This window comes from Coturnix japonica, chromosome 4, assembly GCF_001577835.2.
Source record: "Coturnix japonica isolate 7356 chromosome 4, Coturnix japonica 2.1, whole genome shotgun sequence".
Taxonomy (NCBI): domain Eukaryota; kingdom Metazoa; phylum Chordata; class Aves; order Galliformes; family Phasianidae; genus Coturnix; species Coturnix japonica.
The window spans coordinates 55500325-55524093 of record NC_029519.1 but is presented as its reverse complement, the minus strand read 5'-3'; the positions used below and the strand labels follow the sequence as shown (position 1 = coordinate 55524093).

Below are 23769 nucleotides of genomic sequence, written 5' to 3'. Positions count from 1 at the left end.
TCAGGATGCCATTGTCTCTTTTGCTTTAGTTGTGAACATTGTATCATCATGAAGTATATCTGTTTTCTGTACTGTACTAACATTCTTAAGGTTGCATAGAAAATACATATGCAGAGGAAGAAAATGAGCTTAAGAAGATCACCCAGTTCTAAACCCCTGCCAGGTAAGCAACAAAAAAAAAACCCTACAAAGCTCAAGTACAACTCCAAACATAGCCCAAATGTGCTGTCAAAAACACGTGAGACCTCCTGCCACCAAATGTACTCAGTGCACTATGCTAGAACACCAATCAGCTTCAGCCTTCATAAACAGGCTTCGCTGTCTTCTCCTTTTCCTCCCACTGTTAATTCTACCTTCTGACCTCTCCGCTGCCTTGTGTTCATAAAACCCTGCGCACAAGACCTTCACAAGACCAAAGAGATCCTGTGAGACAGCAGTTGAACTTTACAAAAAGTTTCTGTTGGCAAATTCCCATCTTCCCTTATGAGGCACACATTGTGACACTCTCTTAAACAGGGTAGCATTGCTATTTTATCTTGCAACCAACCCACAAAGATTTTGGAAAAAAATTCCCCACCTTTCATATTTCAAGCACACACACATATCCATCCATATCACATTCCTTACCTCTCAGGCTCCTTCCACTACTACCTCTGCCTGCTGACCCCATCTTTTTATGCATATAAATCCCCCAGCAGTTTCAGTAACAACACTGACCTGACTAGATTGGAGTATTTGCTGACACTTCTCACAGACAAACACCTAAACTGGATACCCTACTCTGTAAGTCTCTGCTACCTGGCTATTATTGAATTATATTGGCTTATGTCTGCTTTGCAGATATTTACAGATTCTGGAAGGTATGAGAAGGATATCCTCAGCATTTCACAAGATGGATGAAATAGTACCATGTTTAATAAGTATAATGATTTTTTCCTGACAGCTAATTATTATGTGACACCAGAGGCCTGGTAGGAAATACAAATCTAATCATAAAATCATAGAATCATAGAGTCATAGAATCGACAATGTTGGAAAAGACCTAAAAGATCATCCAGTCCAACCGTTCATCTATTACCAATAGCTTTTACTAAACCATGTCCCTCAACACAACATCCAGTCATTCCGTGAATACCCCCCAGGGTCAGTGACTCCACCACCTCCCTGGATAGTCCATTCCAGTGCCTCACCACCCTTTCTGAGAAGTAATACTTCCTAATGTCCAGCTTGAATCTCCCCTAAATACCCCTAATATCATGTAGAGTAATAAGAAACAAGAAAAACAAACAAAACAAAACAAAAACTTATTTATTAAATGTATATTTATTCCAGATTAATCTCCCTGATTTTGCTGTTCATGCCACTTTAGACAGCTAAGTCTTTTTCCTCAGTTCATCCACCCATTGTCTCTTTTTTTCAGGACCTCAGAAATGTCTAAACACAATAGCTGTCTGGTATAAACATCTCTTGTGTTTAAGCTGTCTAACATCCAAAATGTGTTTTCCAATATCATCTACTACTCTCTATACACTATACTCAGCATATTGTAGTCACGCCACAGCCAAAGGAGATATTGTGCATTTTTGTTGCTACATCTCCAAAATGACAATTCAGAAACTACGGTTGCCCAGGAAAAAACAAAAACAAAAACCCCAAATCACCCCAGAAGAATGTTTCCATAAACATATTTTCATGAAGCCAGCGAGGAAAGTAAGAGAAAGGTGAAAAATTTTCCATTTTGGAAATAAAGATCAGTAGAATAGCAAATAAAAATGGAAAATTTTACCTGTTAAAGAGGAGAAATCCTGAAATAAGTGGAAGAAAAAAGAAAGAAAATATCGGTCTCTAAACAAATCAGATGATCATGAGGACACCAAGAACAAGAGGCAGAGGGGGACGGGAATTTTAAAAAATAGGCAAAAACAACAGAAATCAGTACAACAGGAAGAAGAGGTCAGCATTCAATAACAAAAGATAACGGAAGCAGGTTGAGGTGAAAAGAAAGCACAGAATAGATGCCCTCATTTGCTTTATCAAAGTGGCCCCCACACTGTTTAACCAATCAGTTTCTAGTGCATGAAGCAAGGAGCTCAGTTCTTTTCTTACCTTCTCTACCACAACTCTTACCCCACTCAAGTCTTCAGCAAATGCTGAGCCTACTCCCTGCTCTGCAAAACCGTGTGGCTCCCCTCTGTTTACTAGTCTAAGTACACATCCAAAACTCAGTTGCACTGTGGGTTTGTGCTTTTTGTTGGTTTTGTTTGTCTTTGTTTTTATTTTTGCATAAATCCTTCCATGTTAGAGTGGAATTTGAGGGGAGATAACACACACAAAAATACTGCAGTCCTTTCCTTTCCCCATTTGCTCTATTACCTATTACAGACATTATGTTACATATTCTTTATTTTTCTTTCCATCAGACTGGAAATACATATTATCCTCTTCATTATAAGTTTTGCTTCCGCTGAACTGAAGCTCACCTTGTGCTTCAATGACAACATATTTTCTGGGCTGCTTCCTCCAACTTGTCTCTGAAATAAATCAATTGTGCAAGTAAAGCACACACTGCATGCTCATTAAAGGCAGTAGCATACATAAACTCAACATGGCCATGCAAACACAAATTAATCCGAACTAAGATATGGAGTGCAGATGTATTAAATAGGTAGTGACTCTGTGAGTAAAACTGACCTTTTTTCAAGTGCATAGTTCCACCAAGAAGCATGAGAACTTGCCTAACACCACTGAAAAAATGTTTACAACATCCCAGAGCTGTCATATTAATCTAGTCTGCTGCACAGAGCAAACATAAGGCACAGTAAATCTCTGGGCTCATCCCTGATGGGTTGGTGTACAAGGAAGATGTCCCGGTTGACTCTTCTCCAAGCTTTATGTACAGCAATGGCCACATCTGCAAAAATCATATGAGGAAGAAGGTGATGTAAGAAAAGGTTTAAGCTATCTTCAGTAATTACCACTTGTTTTAGTCCTGGTTCCATGGCACAGTGATCAACTCCATCAAACATTGGCATTTTGTGTACAGAATTAACTAGATTGGAAGCAACGATTATACTTAATGAGGACTTCTAAATTCCAGAATATTTAAATGAGTAAATATGCTCATTTACCACTATTTTCCACCACTACTGCATATAGACATTTTTATCTGTCTTCAAGTAAAAAAATGACAATGGGAGAACCACATTTGAAAGTCATTCCAGTAATTACTGAAAAGGTAACAATGAAATTTGGAAAGGAATTTTCATATTAGCAGATCACATTAGAGATTTAAAAAGCCAACAGAACTGTGATAAATACCTTGACATCAACTGTACCTAATTTTCTACAACTCTCAATATACTTGTAACCACTGAAAGCGTATGCTTCAACAGAAATCAGTATCTGTAATGTATAAGTGTCTGTAATGGTGCTATGGTATCTTATGAGTCAGTCATTCAAAATACAACTCCCATTTAGGTTGTTTCTGTGCTTATTCCCTTTAAAGTTCCTAAATATTGCTAACTGACATGTTCCCCTAGTATCCATAAAAAGGTAACTTGGTGCTTTCTTAGTAACTCCTGACACAGAAGCTGTGTTGACAAACAGATTACTAACAGTGCAGAAGACAAATATGGAATAAACTAAGCCTAACACTTGTTTTGTGTGGGCTATGCTGCAGATATGATATCAAATTAAGGATTAGGATATTATCAAACAATAGCAGAACCTTAGCTCCCGATTTAGTGAGCATTTTTGTTAACAAAAACAGATGTGGAAAAGATGGGTAATAATTATTTCAAAGAGAAAATCAATCAGTAAAAGGATTTTTAAAAAGCTATTGATCTTCCTATCACTTTTCCCTGTACTGACATTCTCAAGATAAGTGATAAAAAGGTAATATTTTTGACCAAAAGCAAAAAATAAAACTAAGCAAAACTTGTAAAAAAAATAAAAAATTATATACTCAGTTTATTCAGTATCATTTGAAGAGTGAAAATACCAGGATTGCTTTCAGATTATTTATTTTCCCATAAAATCACAATTGTTCAGTAATAATGAAGTGAGACAGTTAAATTTGTGATCCTTTCAAGTAGTGTTATGCCTGTTTTCTTTATTAGACAGATAGCTGTTCATCAGAAACCATCTAAGGTGGATTCAGTCCACAAATAAATTCTTGTTCAGTAGAGATATAGAATAAAATCTCTCTATAAAAGAATTAAGAAGTAATAATAACTCTACCATTCAGATATGCTAGCTATAACCTTGAATCACACCTGTAAAGATGAACGGACAAGCTACCTTATGCCTCTATTACTTTTTTATCATGTCAGTTGAATTTGTTACAAAATCCTAATAAAAAGGGCTTTTTTTTTTTTTTTTTTCTTTCAAACACTGCTTTGTTCCATTAACTAGATAAAAAACACTAATTTATTTAGTATGAAACGCTGAACATTGAACAGTTATCAATGGTTAAGATAGAATAAACATAAGCAAAATGAGCCTTTTTAAGGGATGATACCTGGATACAACGCTATAGCTACTTCAGTTTATAATAAGCTCCCACATCTAATACCACTGAGTTGTCATTATGTATTTTCCCCCCTTCTTTGATGTTGCATTATTCACATATACATAATGTAACTTTGGAAATGTCATTCCTTGCTAATGGCTCTATATAGTTTCCTCATCTCTTACAGAAATAAGAAATATAACTTCAAATGATTAGTATTGACTTCTTATAATGTTACGTTCAGCTGCTCAGGTATAAAGAGGAGGATGCCACAGGAATTAGAGTCAAGTGCTGGTTCTCCATTTGCACTAATGAAATTGCAAGTTTGTTCAAAAAATAAATGCAAAGAGCCCGTGCAGCTAAAAAATAACAGTGATATAAGTATTGCTAAATGCTGCTAGGAAATTGAACACAACAGTGTCATCAGTACTAGCTCAGGTTTCAGAAATTCAGTGTATGCCGTGTGAGCCATCCACAGCATTTAGTCAATGTCTTAGAGTACACAAAAAGAATAAGATAATTTTACATGATGGTTTGTTACTCTTTACATATGCAAATAAAACTAGAAATAATACATCTGTTCACAAACACAATCAAGGTTGTATGGTAAACTGTACAAATCATATCCCTAGGAAAGAATTTCAGCTTCTCTTTTCAGAGAACAATGCACCTTCAGTGGACCTTGTAGCAAATCACCACTAAAATTAATCAATCACGTCAGCCATAGATATAATCAACATAATTGAAATTTATGGTGATAAAAATTGCAACTTATTGTGATCCAGCACAGGCTCCTTATGAATAAAATCTCTTAATTTTCACAGTTAAGTTATTGCTGCATATTTTTTCATAACTGAAGATCAGAAAATTGAAACTTAGTTATGATGAAACATATTACAAAGCTGCCAAAATATTTCTGTTAAATACTGCTAATAAAAACTCTCACAGTAGTCTTAAGTTTTTAAGCTATATCATATTCCTTGAAATAGATAATGATTACTAACAATGACAAGTCTTTATTAGACTGGTCATCTAAAAAAGAGAGATATTGCAATTAGATTTCAGTGTAATCCAATGAAGTTTTTAATGCACACCATGACTGATGAGAGAGGAAGCCTCCATTTTTTGGTGGTTTTATAGACTTGGGGAACCTGCCTACTGAGGAAGAACTCAGCTTTCAGTAATTTTGCCTGATAAACAAAGCAGGCATTTATCCTCAACGTCAGCTAACCAGCTGGTTCTAAGTCTTAACAAAATGAGCTAGATAGTATGACAGGTTTCTGAAGATGGAAGACTTTGATGACCTGTCAGTGATCACTTCAAACTACTTTCTGTGTAAATGAGAAGATAGTGTTGGTAATGATGCTAGTAAGGAAAACATCTGATTAAGTCACTCTCAACATGTGATAATAGAAGCAGAAAATAGAATAGAAAATACTGTCAGTTTAAGAAAATTGGAGAGGCGTAGGAATTGCCACACAGTGAACAAGGGATTTGCCACAAATATATGTTAAGTTCTGCCCTTCAAAATGTCACAGAAGCTGAATTCATTAACTCCACCTTGTCCATGTATACTAAAGTACACATGCTAAGTAAGTTAACTGTTGCAAAAGAGGAATTGCTGAAAAGGAAAATAAATTAGAAATAGGGTTAGAGTTAGGCAAGAGCTCTACTGGCAGATCCTTATTGCTACTTCCATTGGAGTTGCGAAGGGTTAAATGAGAATCCGCATCTGTAACAAATCCTGCTAAGGCAGATATGGATTCATCTGCCAAAACAGGCTTGCCAAGAAGCTTGCCCTAAAAATTTATCTTCTATGGGACTGACTCATTTTCTGAATATAAGAAATCCAGACGAATTTGCTGACAAATGTCTCCTTGTGCAAGATTAAAGTGCAGGTCTTTTCCCTTTAGAGGTCATATGATTGTACTACAGGTTTCATTCTTGCCATTATCTTCTTAAATAATTTGAATGTATTAGTTTTGCTCTCCCTCCTTAAGAGTAATGAACAGGGTTAATGCTTGTCAGTGAAAAAGGCTACCTATATGGCCTTCTGTATCTGGTTAAATTCTCATAAAAGATAAAATGGCAGTGATACAAATTCCTTTTACAAATAAAACAACTCAGAAGTCACAATAATCTTCTCTGACTGCATAGCTTAGCAACCTGTGCTGCTGCTGCTGTGTTTTGATAATATTTATAAAAAAGAAAAGGAAAAGAAAAAAGGACAACTCCGCTCATACACTGGGAACAAGAGCTTAGATCTGATAGTATAAATAGACGTCATTAGACTGATTATATTCTCCTTAAGTACTTCAACTTTCAAAGGTGCTTGGCCTTCTAATTACTTAATGAACATGCAAATTAATTATTTAAAAGAATTATTGTGTGCAGCTCTGTCTTCTTAAAAATCACTCATTCCAATGAAAGAAGTTCAAACATGTAAGGTTCATCTATTGTTAGCTTCAAACAGCCAAATAATTCTGGGTTCAAATTAGCTTGCAACAGATGTCATTTTTTTCAAGCTTCTTACTAAACAGATTGGCACTCAATAGAACAAATGTACCCAGAATGTTCTTAAAGGTGTATTTGTTAAATGCTGAGATATGAAGCAGTCTGTACCCTTTTGTCCAGTATGAGATTACAAGCAGAACAAAAAATAAATAAATAAATAAAAAATACAGCTTTTCACAGTTTGTTATCCACATCAGCTAAAGTGTGCATGCTGTGACTTCATTATTTCACCTCAGATGCACATGCAAGGTAAATTATTTTTCTTGCAAAACTGAACCTGTCAAAAGCTTCTGGTCCTAATTATCTCTCTCCCTCAATGTAATGAGTATTCATCCTAGACATAAGGCAATCTCTGTAAATCTAAGAAGTCCTCTGAAGTGCTGAAGGAAGTCCTCAAGTAGAGCTGCCTCAGCCTTTGGCCAGTCACCTCTGCCTGCTCCCACTTCACAAATTCCGGAGGATCAAAGACCGTTCTTACTCACTTTGGGGCTAATTCACAGAGGCTCCCAGGACTTTTTCTGCTTCAGATGTGACCATGAACAACAGCAACCAATTGAACATTACCTAGTTGGATGTGTGTGAACAGAATCAAGTCCACAACCCACAAAACAGGCATTATTTGGCCTGTAGCCACTTTGATATTTGCATATTCAAGCCCATCACAGGCTCCAGCCTGGGATGTGCTCAGTTCAGCAGTTTGTGAGGAAAAGATGTTAGAAGTCAGTCAGTCAGTACATTTGAAAAGCAGTTCTCTAGAGCAATAACACAAACCTAATGGGATATGTAGGACTGATTTTTTTGGAGACTAAAATGAAACCATGAATGTGGCCAGCTATTGCTCATATCATAAACTTGCGCTCAACAGGGCTTACAGCACCTGCTAACGTGCATAATCTAGGCCCTTGAAGAGCTAGCATTTTGGCAGCCAGCACACACTTTAGTCTCTTTTAGTACATCTTTATGCTTCTGTAAGTAATGCTAATTGAGCTGTGCCTGCGCTTCTTAATACTAAACCTTCATTTGTTGATTAGCTATTCTCAGCACACTGTTTTATTTTCCAGATGCATCTCTTCTCTTATTTTGCCCTTGCTCAGTATATATCAGTAATCTAAAATTAAAATACTTCTTAAACTTTTACTGGTAGGCAGGTGCACAGCATCTAAGTGTAATATTAGAAATTGTCAAGAAACCATACAAATACTCTTGAGATGAAACAGATTCCCCTTAGTAATGCGAGAGTAAAATACACCAAATTGCTGAGCTTCCAGTAGTGCCAGCTGTGATTACCTGTGATTGCTCTTGTTGTATGCTAAAACCAATTCTTGGATCAAAATAAGTGGTCTATCTTTACGTTGGGTCATTATACTTTTTGCTTGATTATTATTATTCTATTTTAACTTCATATTGTCAGAGTAAGTACCATCTTGCTCCACAAGGAGTAAGATCAAAAGAGAAATTATTCAAAGAACCAAGTACCCTGCAGAACATAGATGTGTTCTGCTCAATCACAAAGAAGCAAAATTGCTCTTGAGAGGTTCTTAGTGATACCAGACTAAATATTCACAGGTAGGCCAATAGTCACATATAATAAAAAAATGGTGAGCCTACCCAGGTGATGAAGGGGCCTCTCTGGCTGTACAGCACACCTTTCCCAAAAAACAACCTATGTCCAAGAGACATTTCCCCTTCAGTGCCTGGCCCTTATATGAACCTGGCATGACTCCACCCTGGGTCCACCTGTTCTGGTGGCGTGAGAAGCACAAGTGAAAAAATTTGCCTGTGCTCCCTGGGTCAGCTACACCCCTTCAACCAGGTGCTCAATTGCCAGTTCAAGCTGTGCCCTAATAGCTCCCCTACAAGATGCAATAGTGAAGTTATGATTATATATAAAGTTCGACCAAGTACAGGCAAAACTGAAATATCTATTAGTCCTAACTGAAGTTAAATTTCAGTTGACTGAAGGTAGGTTGTGTTATTTCATTATAATGATGGAATGACTGAAAACTCAAACATCTTCTTGTTTGATCTTCTTTGTGTCAAATAAGTTCTATAAATGAGGGTATAATTATTTCAGTTTTATAGAAGGAAAACTAATCTATACAGAGATCAAATGTCATATCCTAGAGGTAGTGTTAGACCTAAGTTTTTCTCTTTCTTTACTATAAAGCTGTATCCTCTTTGATACCAGCATATTCAAACACATATCAAGCACCACTACAAGATATGCTGAATCCAGTAGTTTGCCAAAATTAAATATCAGTTACAGTCAGTTAGCACATTTAAGAAACAGCTCTTGAGAGCAATACAATAAACTGAATGGGATATGTAAGACTAGGAGTGCGAAGGGAGGAGTTTTAAGTGGATTTTCCTAGGGAAAAAAAAAAACATTTATGCAATCATATACGACATCTCTCCCAGACACTGCCTGTTTCAACTAAAATGGCTCTTTCTTTGAGTTTTATGCAACTCAAAAACTGGCAAAACAACAGAAGTAAAGGTAAACATCTTGACAGTAACATATCTGGTTTTCCTGCAGTTTTATGTGTAACTTCCAGTTACCCATCTGGAATGCCATGGAACATGAAAAAAAAATAAAATTAAAAAAAAAAAAAAAAAAAAAAAAAAAAAAAAAAAAAAAAAAAGATAAGAATGGCTTACTGGAGAGTCTCAGAAATCTGGGCAAAACCAAGCTCCATTACTTTTGCTGCTCATGCAATAACTTGAATTTCATTCAGTATTATCTCTGAATGGCATCTGCATTTATAGTCAAACAAAAGTGAGGATGATTTAGTTTCCAAAGATTTTCACAGCCATAGGGATAGCTGAGTTCTGTAATCAGTGCCCTGTGGATACTATGAGGCATCCATCCATAGGTGGACAAATAAATGGGAGCGTAAGTCAGAAATCAATTAAGTTGTTTCTATCACAAAATAATGAAATATGTTAGATCATTTCATAATGATTCTTCTAGGCCAGTTCTCTTTGACAAGAACTTTCCATTATAGAATTAGGAGTTTTATGCACAATTAGTTCCATGAAAACAATCACAACCTTGATGGAATTGTTTTTACTGAGTTGTTTTTTTTACTCAAGGCTACTTCTGTAACTCCACAATCAATGACAAGGGACTACTTGTCAAGAGGACTTCTACTTCCAAAATAATTTCCATTCAATACATCTCTTGCAACAGGGCAAAATGTTCTCTGTTTACCCTGTTCTCTTTCTTCAGATATTACTTACAAAAAATAAAATCTAACTGTAGCATTGCTTTTCTTCTTATATTTAGATACCTCTAAGTTTGTATCTTTTCCTTGAACTAATTTTCTCTCAGTCCTTCCCATAAACCTGCTTATTCTCCTCGGTGACATAATAAGTAGCCAGAATCCACTGTAATCCTGCATAATTTACATGCTGGTTGTGCATTGTTCACACTTCATTTGATCTGCTGTCATTCTTTCTTAAAATGGCATCAAACCAAGATTCCCTTCTTCTTCAAGAAACTAAGAGTATTTGAAAATATCTGTAATTGAAAACAATAAGTGAAAAATAATTACTACTCATCTGTGGTAATTGTTATAGGTAAGAACTGATAACTACATATAAGAGAATGCCAAATAAGCAAAAATCAGTGAAGATTAATTTTAAAAAGTGCTGCCAGAGAAAATGTGCTCACTACTACTTAGCTAAATCAGTCAAGCCACAATTGATCAATCAAATGCTCAATCCTGAAAGAATACCAGATTTGAAGAAAAAATGCCATTTTCAACAAAATGCAGGCATTAATTGCCGTATTTGGGTTTGGGTTTAATTATTTCTAGAATTCCCACAATGCCATTCATAATGATGTTGTCTTCCCACTGGCACCATTTCCACCTCCTTGGTTTGTGAAAGTGATGAAGACCTGGAATTTTCACATTACAGAATGCAGATAAGTTCAGTATGTGCTGTGAAGGGTAAAGATAACTAATAAAATATCAGTTAACAATTCGGTAACACTTACCTCTAAACAAGTAATTCCTTCAGTTTCTATATAATTTATTTTCTATATATATAACCTGAGGTAATTCCATTGCTGTAAAACAAATCACACTATCTCATCAGATTGTTAAGTACTGTATCACAGATTGAACTACAAATACTACAAACTCTTATATTAAATAGAACCTTTTACAGGAACCTGGCCTGGAAGCATTGTGCAAATAAATAATTACACTCATGTGAACTGTCTTTAACATTTTTCTGAGCAAAGACTTAATGTGTACCTTCCAGATTGTTAAAATCTAGTGAGGATAAATAAACTTTACAGTAATCATTACAATTCCCAAGGAGCAATGATTTTCAGATTACTGCCTTTTATTACCATACACGTTGTCTTTGTGGGACACTTTTGTTTTGCAGATTGTCATTTGTTTGTTTTAGAATGCAAAATGGTTTCAAAGGAACCAGAAATATTTTTAAAACATGAATTACTGATGTCATACTTCTAAGCCAATACATTAAAATGGTATCCCCTTAGCAACTGTGTGTACTGAGTGATGCTTAGTGTTGGATTAATCACCGTGACTTTTTGTTTTGTTTTCCATTTATTTGTTTTTCCATCTATCTTCATCTTTCCTGTACAGATGTTAGAGGGTTTTTTTGACAGAAGATAAGAGTAACTACCATGAATCAGCATCCTCTCAAGAAGCAGACATCACATGTCAATAAATACCTCTGCCTTACTATCCCAGGCTGAGGCTTCAGGAATGGAAGTGAAATGAAATACTGGGAATGCAGAAATTACACTGAGACTGATTCAAAAGTGGAGAGGATTTTCATGGGTAAGCATGAAGAACAGAACAAAGCAGGACAAAAAACTGGATTTCTCAGCAAGAAGAGAAGGCTGTGTGGAGAGAGAAAACATCAATTCTAAACAAAGCTGCAAGATGTTACCTGTTAGATAAGCAGTCACCCATGCATACATCTTGCCAAGAGGATGCATAAGCTGGCAGATCAAATGAACACAATCAGCCCTGAATAGGTTGTATGAGCAGGCACAAGATGCAGATAATATTAGCTGAATTTTTGGAACAGGCGAGACCAGGTGTAGCAGTACTGCTGACCACCGACTTCAGTTAACATCTCATGCTCTTCCATCACCTCTCCAGTATTTTTACCAACACACACAGTAAATGAAAGGAGTCCCTTCTTACATGACCAGAATAATATTAACTACAAAATAGATGTCATCACACTGGATATCCGCATTGGCAGTTTCAGAAAAGATGTCAGGCTCCATATGTGAAAGCAGAATTGCCCTCTCACACATCATTGTCCCTGAAGTGTACACTCAGGTACATAGAGGCAGAGTGGTATTTCTCTTCACTGCATGTATTGCATTTGTCCTAAATACAGGAAAAAAATCTCAGAACAATTACTTGTCTCTTTGAAGAGCACTGTGCTTGCTTGAAAAAGAAAAGTGGTTGACTACTAAACAATATTAAAGGTGCTGAATTCTTCCTAAAGGACCTCTGATTAATCTGTTTATTATTTGAAGAAACCATCACATTTGTTGATTTTGATACCACCTGTAAGACTGTGTCGCTTTTGCTGACCTTGAGGTTTGCTCTGTGGCTAGGTTTTATACTGACACTTGTCTCCTAACCAGCTAAGGGGTTGCTAATACTGACAAGGATGTAGTCTGATGCAACATATTGGAAGGAAATTTCTTAATTCCCAGAGTAATAGTTCTAATTATGCCAGAAATTGTCATGAAACCTCTTTGTGTTTACTAGTGAAAGCAACACAAGGTTTCCAAACGTACATTTTCCCTTTTTGGTGCTTGTGCCATCCCTACTTTCTGCTGATTTTTTTTCTCATGGGACCTCCTTAGTTCCATTTTCAGTGAATCATTAAGGCTGGAAAAGACCAGGAAGATCATCTAGCTCACCTACCAGTCCATCCCCACCATCTCCACTGAGCCATACCCTCAGTGCCACATTTACATGTTTCTTGAAAACCTCTAGGGATGGTGACTCCACCACCTCCCTGGGCAGCCTGTTCCAATACCTCACTACTCTTTCTGAGAAGAAAGTCTTCTTAACATCCAACCTGAAACTCCCCTGGCACAGCTTAAGAATATTACCTCTCTATTACCTATTGCTGTTACCTGGGAGAAGAGGCTGATTCCCACCTCACCACAGTCTCCTTTCATGTAGCTGTAGAGGTGCAGTCTTCCCTAAGCACTACTCTCACCAGTGGAGAGAATGGACTTTGTGGCCATCGTGTACTCTTGTCACAAGCCAAAGAGGAGGTGAGGTATGGCTCTGAACCCCTGTGGGTCTAAACTGCAAACATGTGACTAAACATCCCAGCAGTGAGAAAAATGTCAGCAGCCCCCTCATGGTGCAGATGCCCTTTCTTTGCAGCTGAAGTTTGGGCTGATCCTCATCTCCACTTTGCCTTCTGATTAAAAATATCTGACCTTGTGAAACTTCACATCTCCTTCTGGGCTGCCCCTCCCTGTCTAGTGAAACACCCTTGGAGGTCTGCTGAGGACCAGGCGGCTCCGTCTGTTTCCACGTGTCCGACCTGGATCTGGCGGCCCCCTGCTGCCAGCTCTCCCTAATTTTAATCTTCCCCCACAGCTTGATAACCTATTTTCATGCACCTACAAGGACACACACGCGCTTTCTTTCTATGTACGAACATCTGTAGGGGGGCGGGGGCACGGCGAATGCTCAACCCCCAGCCCAGAGGCAACAGTGCCGCGGCACCTATGTAGAGGCATCTCCCCTCTATTTAGAGCTTCGCTCTGCAGAGAGCAACCGGAGTGACTGCTCTGTGGTGCCCGTGTATCTCTCTGCGTCTTTTGTTCACAGAGGGTGAGGGGATGCCGAAATCGAGCAAACCAACGCTCCCCGCGGGAACAGAACCTGCCCTCTGCAGTAGCTGCAGAATGCTGGAAAGGGGCAGCCCTGGGGGAAGCGCTGCCACCTCAGCCCCGGAGGTACGAGCTGCCGCCACTGCTATTTTTATCGAGGTCTCCTGGGCAGGGCCGATAAGTGAAAAAGCCGCAATAAATGTTTTTAAATGCTCCCGACGATGGCTTCAAACATTCATCACCGCGAACTGCCGTTGTAGCTATGCCATTTCCACCAACGAACTGTTTAGGGCAGGTCCGATGTAGCGGCGGAGGCAGAAACCCATTTTCCGTGGAGCCCCGAGGTTTCGGGTACCCACCCGAGGCAGCCGGATGAAGCGTTGTGGGGGTGGGTGCCCGGTGCCCTCCCGCACACCTGTGCTTGGTGGAGAGCGGAACGGAGACAGCTCCTCCCGCAGCCTCTGCTGTCTTCAATAGGAGAGTTCCTCCACCCGGGGTGTCGCTCAGACTACTGTAAGCGAGAAGCCTTAGAATCCTCGCTTACCGTCTGCCCGTTTGTCTTCCGCAACACACACTCAACGAGCACACAGTGGCTCCCCGTTTCCTCTTCTTTGCTTTTAGGGAGTGGCGGACACAGCCCACGCGAGCTCCCCCTGCGCTGCGGGTTGGGGAGAAGGGGGGGGATGCGGGGGCTGCGGGCAACGTCTTCGTCCCCGTGCAGTGGAACACGTGCCGTCCCCAGCCCGCCCGCAGCGAGGAGCTTTTTATAGCAGCGGGAGCAGCTCCGAGACCGGCGCTCTCTTGCCTCGCTCGCTCTACTCTGCTAGTGCAGCGTTAGCTGCATATGGGGGAGAAGGGGCGGAGAGTTCAGTACGCGCCTAATTAGGAGACGGCGTTAACCACGAGAACTAAAAAAAGCCCAAACGCTTCACGGCACGAGTAACGAACCCATCGATCCCCCTCCCCGCCTATGAATGAAGCAGCCGGTGCTGAATGGGCGGCGAGGCCGGATGAATGAATGGGGAGCGGGGTGCGCATGAATGGGGGAGCGCGGCGGGATGAATGAACGGGGAGCGGGCGGGGACGGGTGGCACCGCGGGAGGTCGCTGTGGCGCCGCCGCCGCCCGGCAGCTGGAATCCCCCGGCCGCGCACGTGTCGGCGCGGGGGCGGCTCGGTGTCACCTGGCGGCAGCGGTGGCGGCGGGCGGGGCGGGGGGAGACTATAAAAGTGTCCCGGCGCTCTGCGTGCACACTTCGGGGAAACTTCCTAGGCGGAGCGCGATGGGCAGCTCCGCGCCGTTCTAGGGTGTCCGGCCGGCCCTGCGGCGGAGGGTGGCGGCCGCCGTCCCGGCACCGATAGACGGGAGGGAGCCCGGCCGGCTCTCCTCCCCCCGGGGAAGCGGCGGCGGGATGCGAGCGAACGGCAGCGAGCTGAACGGCACAGCTCTGCCGCGGGACCCGCCGGACGAGGACTCCCCGCGCCGTCCGCCCTGGGTCACCTCCACGCTGGCCACCATCCTCATCTTCACCATCGTGGTGGACCTGCTGGGCAACCTCCTGGTCATCCTCTCGGTGTACCGCAACAAGAAACTGCGGAACGCGGGTAAGGGTCGTCGGGGCGGGTGGGGGGTGGGACAGCTTTGTTCTGTGGGGAGAACCGCTTTGTTCTGTGGGGAGAACTTTGCCCCGTCTCGCAGAATGGGGCCGGGCGCTCCTCGGGCTCCTCCCGAGCCCCAGCGGCGCCGGGTGCCGGGACGGCGCGCTTCGCTCCCTGGCGGCTGCAGCTATTTTTAGCACTAGCCACCGAACCGTGGTGCTATTTTTAGCTGTCGGCGGTTCCCACCTAGCAGAAGAGGAAGACATGGAAGCATCTCAGAACGAAATTGAGCACAGCGCTGGGGATGCTGCTCTGACACACGGTGTTACTCTTCGTGCTGTTCTGATTGGGTTGCTTCGAGTTAGACAAAGTCTCTCCTTGCCAGTAGTAAGGTTGTAGCTTCGAAACAAGCCGAATGTTAAATTACAGATGCTGCAGGATTCAGAAGAACAGACACGTGATTCCATGTTCTTTGGTCACCTCTTACTTGTTATCATGTCTCTGTGGAATGGGAGACGTCTGACAGAAAACAGGTTTAGGCATGTTCCAAAAAAATCTGTAGTTTTGAAAAGATAGATTCTGTGATGGTGTATTGAGTAAATCCCTCTTAGTTTGTGGATTATTGGTCTGACAGGCAGGAACTTCCTGAGATTCATTCTGCTTTATCACGTCAGGCCAGCTGCTGTGCACGTGTTCCAGATCTGTGCACTCAAAAAGAATTTGTGCACTGAAAGAATATGGGAGTATGTGAGGGGAGCTGTGTTGTTAATGAAAGCAGGATTTCACTCTGTGACAACTGAGATGCTGGTTTTACTTGTCTGTTCTCATGACCGGCTGCCTGATTATTTGGTAGCCCGTTTAAAATTCATCTGGGGGGAACTTCTTGATCCCTGGCTTTGCTACAAGCTGTACAGTGAAGCTGGCATACAACTTTCTAAGGCTCAGCCAGGTCATTCAAGTAGATTGCACACTTTTCTTTCATTCAGCTGAAATACAGGAGCACCAAAGATGATTCCAACCCCCCTACCCCACCCCCGTGGTTGCCATTGATCTAAATTCCAAAAGCTGTATCTTGCTTTCATTGACAGAAACTGCTCTCACTAAAGCTGGTAGGGCTACACCGTGTGATACTTAACATGAGATGAGAATCAGACTCCAGCAGGTCAAGTCACCATTTGACTACCTTTGTTTCTTGAGATTTTCTGATGAATGGAGGAAGGGTAGAGTTACCCACATCACTGGGGGTTATTCCAGGGGGAAAAAATAAGGGTAATATTCTCCTCCCCCTTAATAAGTATGAACTTCTCCACTTCAATGGGGAGTTTATAACAGATGCTTCTGGTAACAAGTCTGAAATAAATGTGGTGCCTGTTCTCTGGAAACATAACTGAATCATGGGGTTTTCTGTCTGTGCGTATTTACTACTGTAGTTTCTGTGTAATCCCTCTTGAATCTTGACACAATCACTTATTCATTCTTACTGCATCTCTCATTCTTGCCTTTTCTGTCACAGTGGCTGTTATGAACTGCAACAAACTTGCAACAGTTTTCTCCTACAGCTAGGAAAAGAGCGTTCTTCTGAATACAAATTACTTTAGGCTGGAATATGAACCAGATGCTGTTCTACACTCTGAAGTAAACAACTGTTGAAAACAAGTAGATGCTTAGTATATGATGGGAAATGTACACTCTGTTTTAGGGGGAAAAAACAGTAAAAGTAACTTTGAAGTACCTGATCAGGTAGGTTACAAGTCCTTTTCCTCAAGAGAAAGATTCTTATTACGTGGATAAAAAGAAACTTTACAAAGACAATGCTAAGCCTCAAAAATATCTGCAAACTGTCTAATCTGACAAAAACCTGTACCTGGGTCTAATTTCATTTATGTGAATGCTGCTGCTAATCTAGGCATTGAATTCATAAGTGTTGATTCAGGTGGATAAATCTACGAGTAAGCATAACGCTTTAGAAAACTCTGAACCCTGTGAGTAGGAAGAAGTGTTCTAATTTTGATAACAGTAATTCAGGTTATTCAAGAAGAGATTACATTGAAAAAGTATAATCTAATTTACACATATAATTTGCAAGTTAATTAATTGTAAAGATGGGTACAGTTTTTTTTACAGAGCTATAACAATAAAGGAATTGTTGACTTTACAAACTTTACAACATCCTGTGTTAATAAGTCTTGCTGGCACATTTATTGAGGATAAAGGACTCAGGATGAAAATTCCACTGGAGAAAGGTCAGGGAGGAACAGAAGATCCCTCCTGAAGAAAATATCTTATTGAAGACACTCTTCTTTTTATTTATTTTTTATTTTTTTATTTTTTGCAAGAAAGGACTAACAGAAATAAGGATTATTTAATACTTTATCAAAAAGGTGGATTTGGGGGATTCATCTTTGCATCTCTATTATAAAAATATATATATATTTGGAAGATTTCTGCAAATTGAACCTGTGGATGTATGTTTTTAAAAAATGCACTGGGAAATAGTAGACTAGAAAAAACCACCTCAACAAGTGGTATAACCTTCTTGACAGTCAGAAGGTTAGTAAAAGACACTGATCAAAGCAGTGGAGTCAGTATCTCAAAGAAGTTTGTTTCAGCAAGTGAGGAGTTTCTGAGACTACAGACTCCTTCATAGTCACAAGCATGGCTTCAGTAGATGCTCTTCTAGACAAAGAAGCTGATGATACAACTGGTAGGATTCTCTTTTATTTAATGTATTTGACTTGTAATAAGTTTCATAGTTCTGGTCTGGTTTTGTTTTGTTTTGTTTTTTAATGGTGGCTTTCTAATTTTAAACAGGCACCTGACACCAATTCAGTTCTTAAGGGAACAGTTGTGATTTAATGCTGGTCGACAAAGACTGAATTTGGTTTATGATGTCTGATCTTTCAACTTTGAAAGAAATTTTAAGGGGAACTTTCAAGGCATAAGGATTCTAATACCCACATTTTGACAGTATGGCAAAGTAAACTTAAAATTGATGTGTTTTCTTTAATTCATTTCAAGAAGAATGGGAATAGTTCGTTTGAAAAGGAAGTTTGCTGTAAATCATCTTAATATGTTTCATTTCTCATCGCTAACATTCATAAATCAAAAATAGGGTGATTCAACAAAAGTTCCCCCCTGAAATATGAAAGAAGTGGCTTTAGGGGAAGGTAGCTGAAATACTAGTAGTTTTTCCTATTAGTGACTGCCAGTATCCTTATGCCTTTGCTGTTACCCGCATCAAGAAAAACAATGCATCAAGAACAAAGTGAAGGAGCAGCTATAAGTCTTTAACTATGAAGTTTAGTTTAAAGCTTGTTTTATTAAAAAGTAAGTTAATGCACACCTACCATTTTGGTCGTGGAGAGGTTGGGTACTGAACCACTAAGGCCAATGAATAGAGCTCTCTTAAGAGCTGTTGTCCCTCTTGTTCTTTTCCTTTTGACACTGTTTTCTTGGTCAGATTGGTTGCCTCTCCTGGGTATTTTTTGTACTGATGTTCAAACGTGCCCTGATTGTCCCTCAGGAAAACTTCTGTGACAGAAAGGAGCCTTCAGCAGGCAAGTTAACAGCTCCTCTAGTCTCATCCTGGCTTTTTTGTACCTTGTCTTTCTAGCTAACAGGGAACTAGTGCCAAACTTGTAAATAACTCACACTGCATCCCGGAGAAAGATGTGTTCACACTCTTCTCTCCCATCTCTGTTCTGTGCTAGATGCATCTGTGTTCTCCTGGTTTCATGTGTCCTTGACCCAAATGTTTTGATAATAGAACTATAGCTTTTAGTACTACTGAAGAGAGAGTCCGACATTCCTCAGGCCCCATGGCCCTAGAGAAGCAAGGTATAGTTACTTTTGCTCATGCTAAAAGTTAAGGGTATGTTAATTACTTTTCCAACTGAGATGGAAATGAAAAGGGAGAATCTTGAATTCAAAATCTGCCACGTCAGCACTATGTCCAAGCAGTTCAGTAAAGAAGGCTCTGAGTGCTCAAAAGAATGAGTTGGAGAGCAATCCCCCATCAAAATCTGTTAAGATCAGTGAAGTCTTTGATGGATGAGCTAAGGAACATGTCTACTTACTACTGTACTGTCTTAAATCTGGTATTTGTTAAATAGCACGACCACTGCAAAATTGGAGGTATAAACTATTAGAAGGAAACCTGGAAGTTTTCCAAATTGTCCTTTATAAAATTATATGCTCTGAACAGTGTAAGAACATGCTTGTGGTCCTCTTAGTGTGTTTTCCAGAGTATGAATTTTCTCCTTAAGCTGGGAACCAGTTTTTGATAATCAGATGGGAGATATCACCAGCCTTATCAGAATATGTTTGTTCTTGATGATGTTTTCTTAATTCTTAAGACAATTTTTAATAGTGTATCTAATGTTATCGTTTAAATCTAATAAATGAAACTCCTGTTGTGAATTCAAACTAATGGAATTATTGGTTTTGTTACAGGTGATCCTTGGACTTATTTTTGTGTCCTGAGAGAAAATGGGTAGCCTGACAAGTATTTGACTCAAGAGATAACTTACAGAAGATCAAGTTGTAGCACAAATTCAGGGTTCTGATGAAAACTGAGATGCTGATGGCATTATTTCAGACATGAATAACTTCAGGTATTAAAAATGGTAAGCCGACTGGGAGGGGAGAAAATGTCTAGAGGAGAAGCCAAACCCTGGCAATTGTTGAAGTTTAAATAAAGCTGTTCCTCAGAGTGGTTTTGATGAATAATTTATTGAATCAAGGGTTTTCTGGAAAACTGCTTAAATGGCACCATCCTGCCAGTGACCAAAGATACAGATGAGTATTTCAAATAATTAATATTCCATGCTTACTAATACATCTGTCAAAGCCGGACATGGTAGTGCTTCTTCTGGTTTGCTGCTGCCAGCGCATACTTCCATACAATACTGTTTTCTGGCCATTTTTAGTTGTTTTGGAAGGGGTTCCCCTTCTTCTTCTTTAAGATGGTTTAACATCTTTAATCTCTTCATTAGCCATTTTGTATCTGCTTCCTTTTTAATTTCTTTTTCAATTAGTTGCTTTCCTTTCCTGTTAGTGTTATTTCAAGTGTTTCTAGCCAAAGCCATAAGCAGCAAGTCTGGTTTGTTGACAGTAGTGCTACTGATGATGTGCTTTTAATGCTAATAGGACAATATCCAACCTTTTTGTATAATAAGGTTGGTAGGATGATAACAATTGCTGTATTAGTGTTACAGACTCATTCTGCAACCTGAGTAAAATCTTGGCACCCTTGCTGTTTATAGTTTTTCTTCTCATAACAGTGAGCTGCCTCAAATTCCACATTAACTTTGTTTTCCTGAGTAATGATCCCCGAATTCTGTTTCAGCAAGATGAGTGTTACCAAGAGTTCTTCAGGATAACAGAACACAGCCTTAATGTTATTTAATTAAAAAAAAAAAAAAAAAAAAACATAGCTAAAAATGCTTGATTTTATAATACAAATACGACTACTTGAAGTTCTCTTTCAAAATCTTCTGAAGTCACAGAGGCAGTAATTACAGCTGAGCAGGACAAGTAAGATTTCTCCCTTACTGTAGGTCCTTATTATTCTCTTTCCTCCATTAGTTTTAAGGATGGATATGGCATACCTAAACCAGCACATGCCTTAAAGCCTTGAATTCATACAGTAAACATGCTGCACACTTTAACCTATTCTACAAGTAGATCCGAAACTGAGATGTAAGCAGAAAGTCTGTTTTTAACTTTGTTAAATAGTGACTTCTGTTGTTTCTAAATGGTTTTGTAGGAATAAATGACCAATAAATGTACAAAGCTTCATGTCCTATAGATTTTTTTTATTTTTAAACATTCATTACCCTTAAAGAGAAGGCAAACTTTCCTTGAAGAAACACCTTGCACCAGAAGTTAAATATTCCAAACTCATTCTCTTTATTTTATAAATGACCTGACAAGGTACCAGGTCATGCAATATTCTACTTATAGAAGAATAGTTACTACCTTATTGACTTTGTTCTAGTTGGGCAGGATATGTAACTTCCATTTAATTCACTGGAAATACCATTCTACATGATCTACTTACATCTCAGCAAAAACATAGGAGCTAAATATAAACTCTAGTTATCTCACTGACTTTGTTTTTTTGAGGTGCAGATGCAAGGTTAACAAAACTGACTACTTCTCAGTTAGCCCCTGTGCTGGCAAAGGTCATTTCCTCCCTTGTTGCTGGGTGTGAGATCGGTAATGTTGCTTTTGCTAGTAGCCCACTCCTGCTGAACATGAGTATCAGTTTATGTTACAGTGCAACAGTGAGTACTATCATGATGACGCATGATGATGATGAGACAGAGGTTCTGTAGCAATTGGCCAAAGTAATGAATGGGTATGAATACAGGAACCAGTTTTGAAAACTGATACCCAGCCACATGATGAAGTTCCATTAGCTGTATCTTGTACACTTTGAGGAGGAAAAGGCATGGATATTCTTCCAACATTACCTCCCCCTGCCCCTCAATGGTAGCAGCTATGGATTTCATTTGATGCCCTATACCTCTTCTTTAGCTTAAGTGATGAGGAATTTTTCTACTCCTTAGTCTTACCTGATGCTTAAGGATACCTTCCTCTCCCTATCTGTGTTGGGAAGCAAAGAAGGGGTTTCATTTTCAGCTGTGAGAGAGTATTCATAGCCCAATGCAGGTATAGTATGGACAGCATCATTTTAGAAATACTGAAAGAAAGGTAATGCTTGGTGTGAGTTTCCCTCTCTGTTTGCCACTTCTGTCATGTATGACAAAGCCATTTGTGAAATGAGAAATTGCAATGCCTTTTTTTCCTCCTTTGAGCACTCTTACAATAATTTTTTTCTTGAGTAACAGAAGACTTATTTTCAAAGACTGGATTTTACTGAAAATTTGGGAGCTATGTATTATGAAATATTGATGTTAACACAAATGTGAATGAGCTGATAACTTGTATTTTTATTTCATTTTGAATGAAGAACTAATTACCTATAAATAAAAAGAAAATCCTGTTATTATTAGCAGCTTATGTGTATTTTGCGTTCATATGTGCTTTATTAATTTCAATGTGAGTAATGACTAGTAAGTACTTCTCCAGATCATCTCTGGCTGGGTAACTCTGGTGTCTGCCTTCTACGGAGAACGTATCTAATTTGTATTTTACATCATTTTAATTTATTTTACAGAACCAGGGTTCTTTTCTCAAATTTCCATTATGGCATATTAAATCTTCCTTCCTTTGCTGAGTCTAGGTTTCTGAATCAGTTTTCTCTTGCAGTAAAGGATTGAAAGGGACCTTCTGGACAGAGTCCAATTTCCAGGGGTACTAGTCATTCACACAAAGCCTTTCAGAGTCTGTCTTCACCTTAAGTTACAGCTGTTTCTTTATTACATTGTAAAAATGGCATTCTGAATACCTAAACATTTTTTAAAAGTTTGTTTTAGTTTTGTTTAAATGTCTTACACTTACTAAATATATTATGCATAGCACTGCTTTGCATCTCTCCATTCTTTTAATAAAGAGGGAGAATTAAAAATATCTCAACTTTTGTCACTTGTTTGGGCTTTCTAACGCAAGTCAAATATCAAATACTTAGTCCTTTGGCAAAATAACCTTTTCTGTGAGTGAGCGCTGCCTGAGGAGTGCTTCTCATCTCAAGAATATACCTTCCCTAAAAGCGAAATCCTGACTGTACTGTTATCAATTAACAAACCTCTTGCAGAGGTCAGTGCCAGTCTCCTTTCACTTGTTTAGCTGCAGCACTTGCCCAAGGGTAGTTAGGCTTCTGTATTGTTAACATTCTTAAACCTAAAGAGCTGTAAGCACTTTAACATAAGAGATAACTACAGAAAGGATAGTTAAAGATGACTTCTGACCCAAATCCAAAGGCATAGGCTATGTTTACTTCTGTCTTTCTCTGTGGTAAGCTGAATATGTTTTAAAATTCTGCTGTTGCTCTGGATGCTGCCTTTAGTCAAGGTCTCTAGTGAAGTCCTTTATGCAAAGAAATTCACTAAATGTTTTAAAAACTACGGAGTCAGAACAGGAGTGTTGGATCACCAAATTCTTTGAAATAAAGTTTATTACAGATCAGGGTCATTGTATTGTAGGCGCCTGATCTATATATCTTGTGGTGGGTGCATGATGTAAACAAGTTAGAATTTTGCATACAGTTGGTATGCAAGTTATTAAGTCTGCAAATTGGTAAGTCAAGAACATACCTAGGAATTAAATAAAAGGCCATCTAATACCACAGTGCTGTCCATTCTATTTTTTTTTTTTTTTTTT

At 39.3% G+C, this 23769-nt stretch overlaps 1 protein-coding gene across 3 annotated transcripts in view; it reads left to right on the top strand.

Annotated features, from left to right (window-relative positions):
* Positions 1–15107: 15107 nt before the first annotated feature.
* LOC107313687 (melatonin receptor type 1A-like) overlaps positions 15108–23769 on the top strand; it is a 46351-nt gene continuing 37689 nt past the window's right edge. The window contains exons 1-2 of one of the 3 annotated variants that reach the window (XR_004307065.1): positions 15108–15489; positions 19936–20108. Coding sequence is in view for 1 of the 3 variants with exons in the window: in XM_015862147.2 (XP_015717633.1) it covers positions 15297–15489; positions 19936–19979 (237 nt within the window). In the remaining 2 variants the exon portion in view is untranslated. Of the gene's footprint in view, positions 15490–15549; positions 18188–19935; positions 20914–23769 lie in introns of those variants that run through there. The other 2 variants (XM_015862147.2, XR_004307066.1) reach the window with 2 other exon arrangements.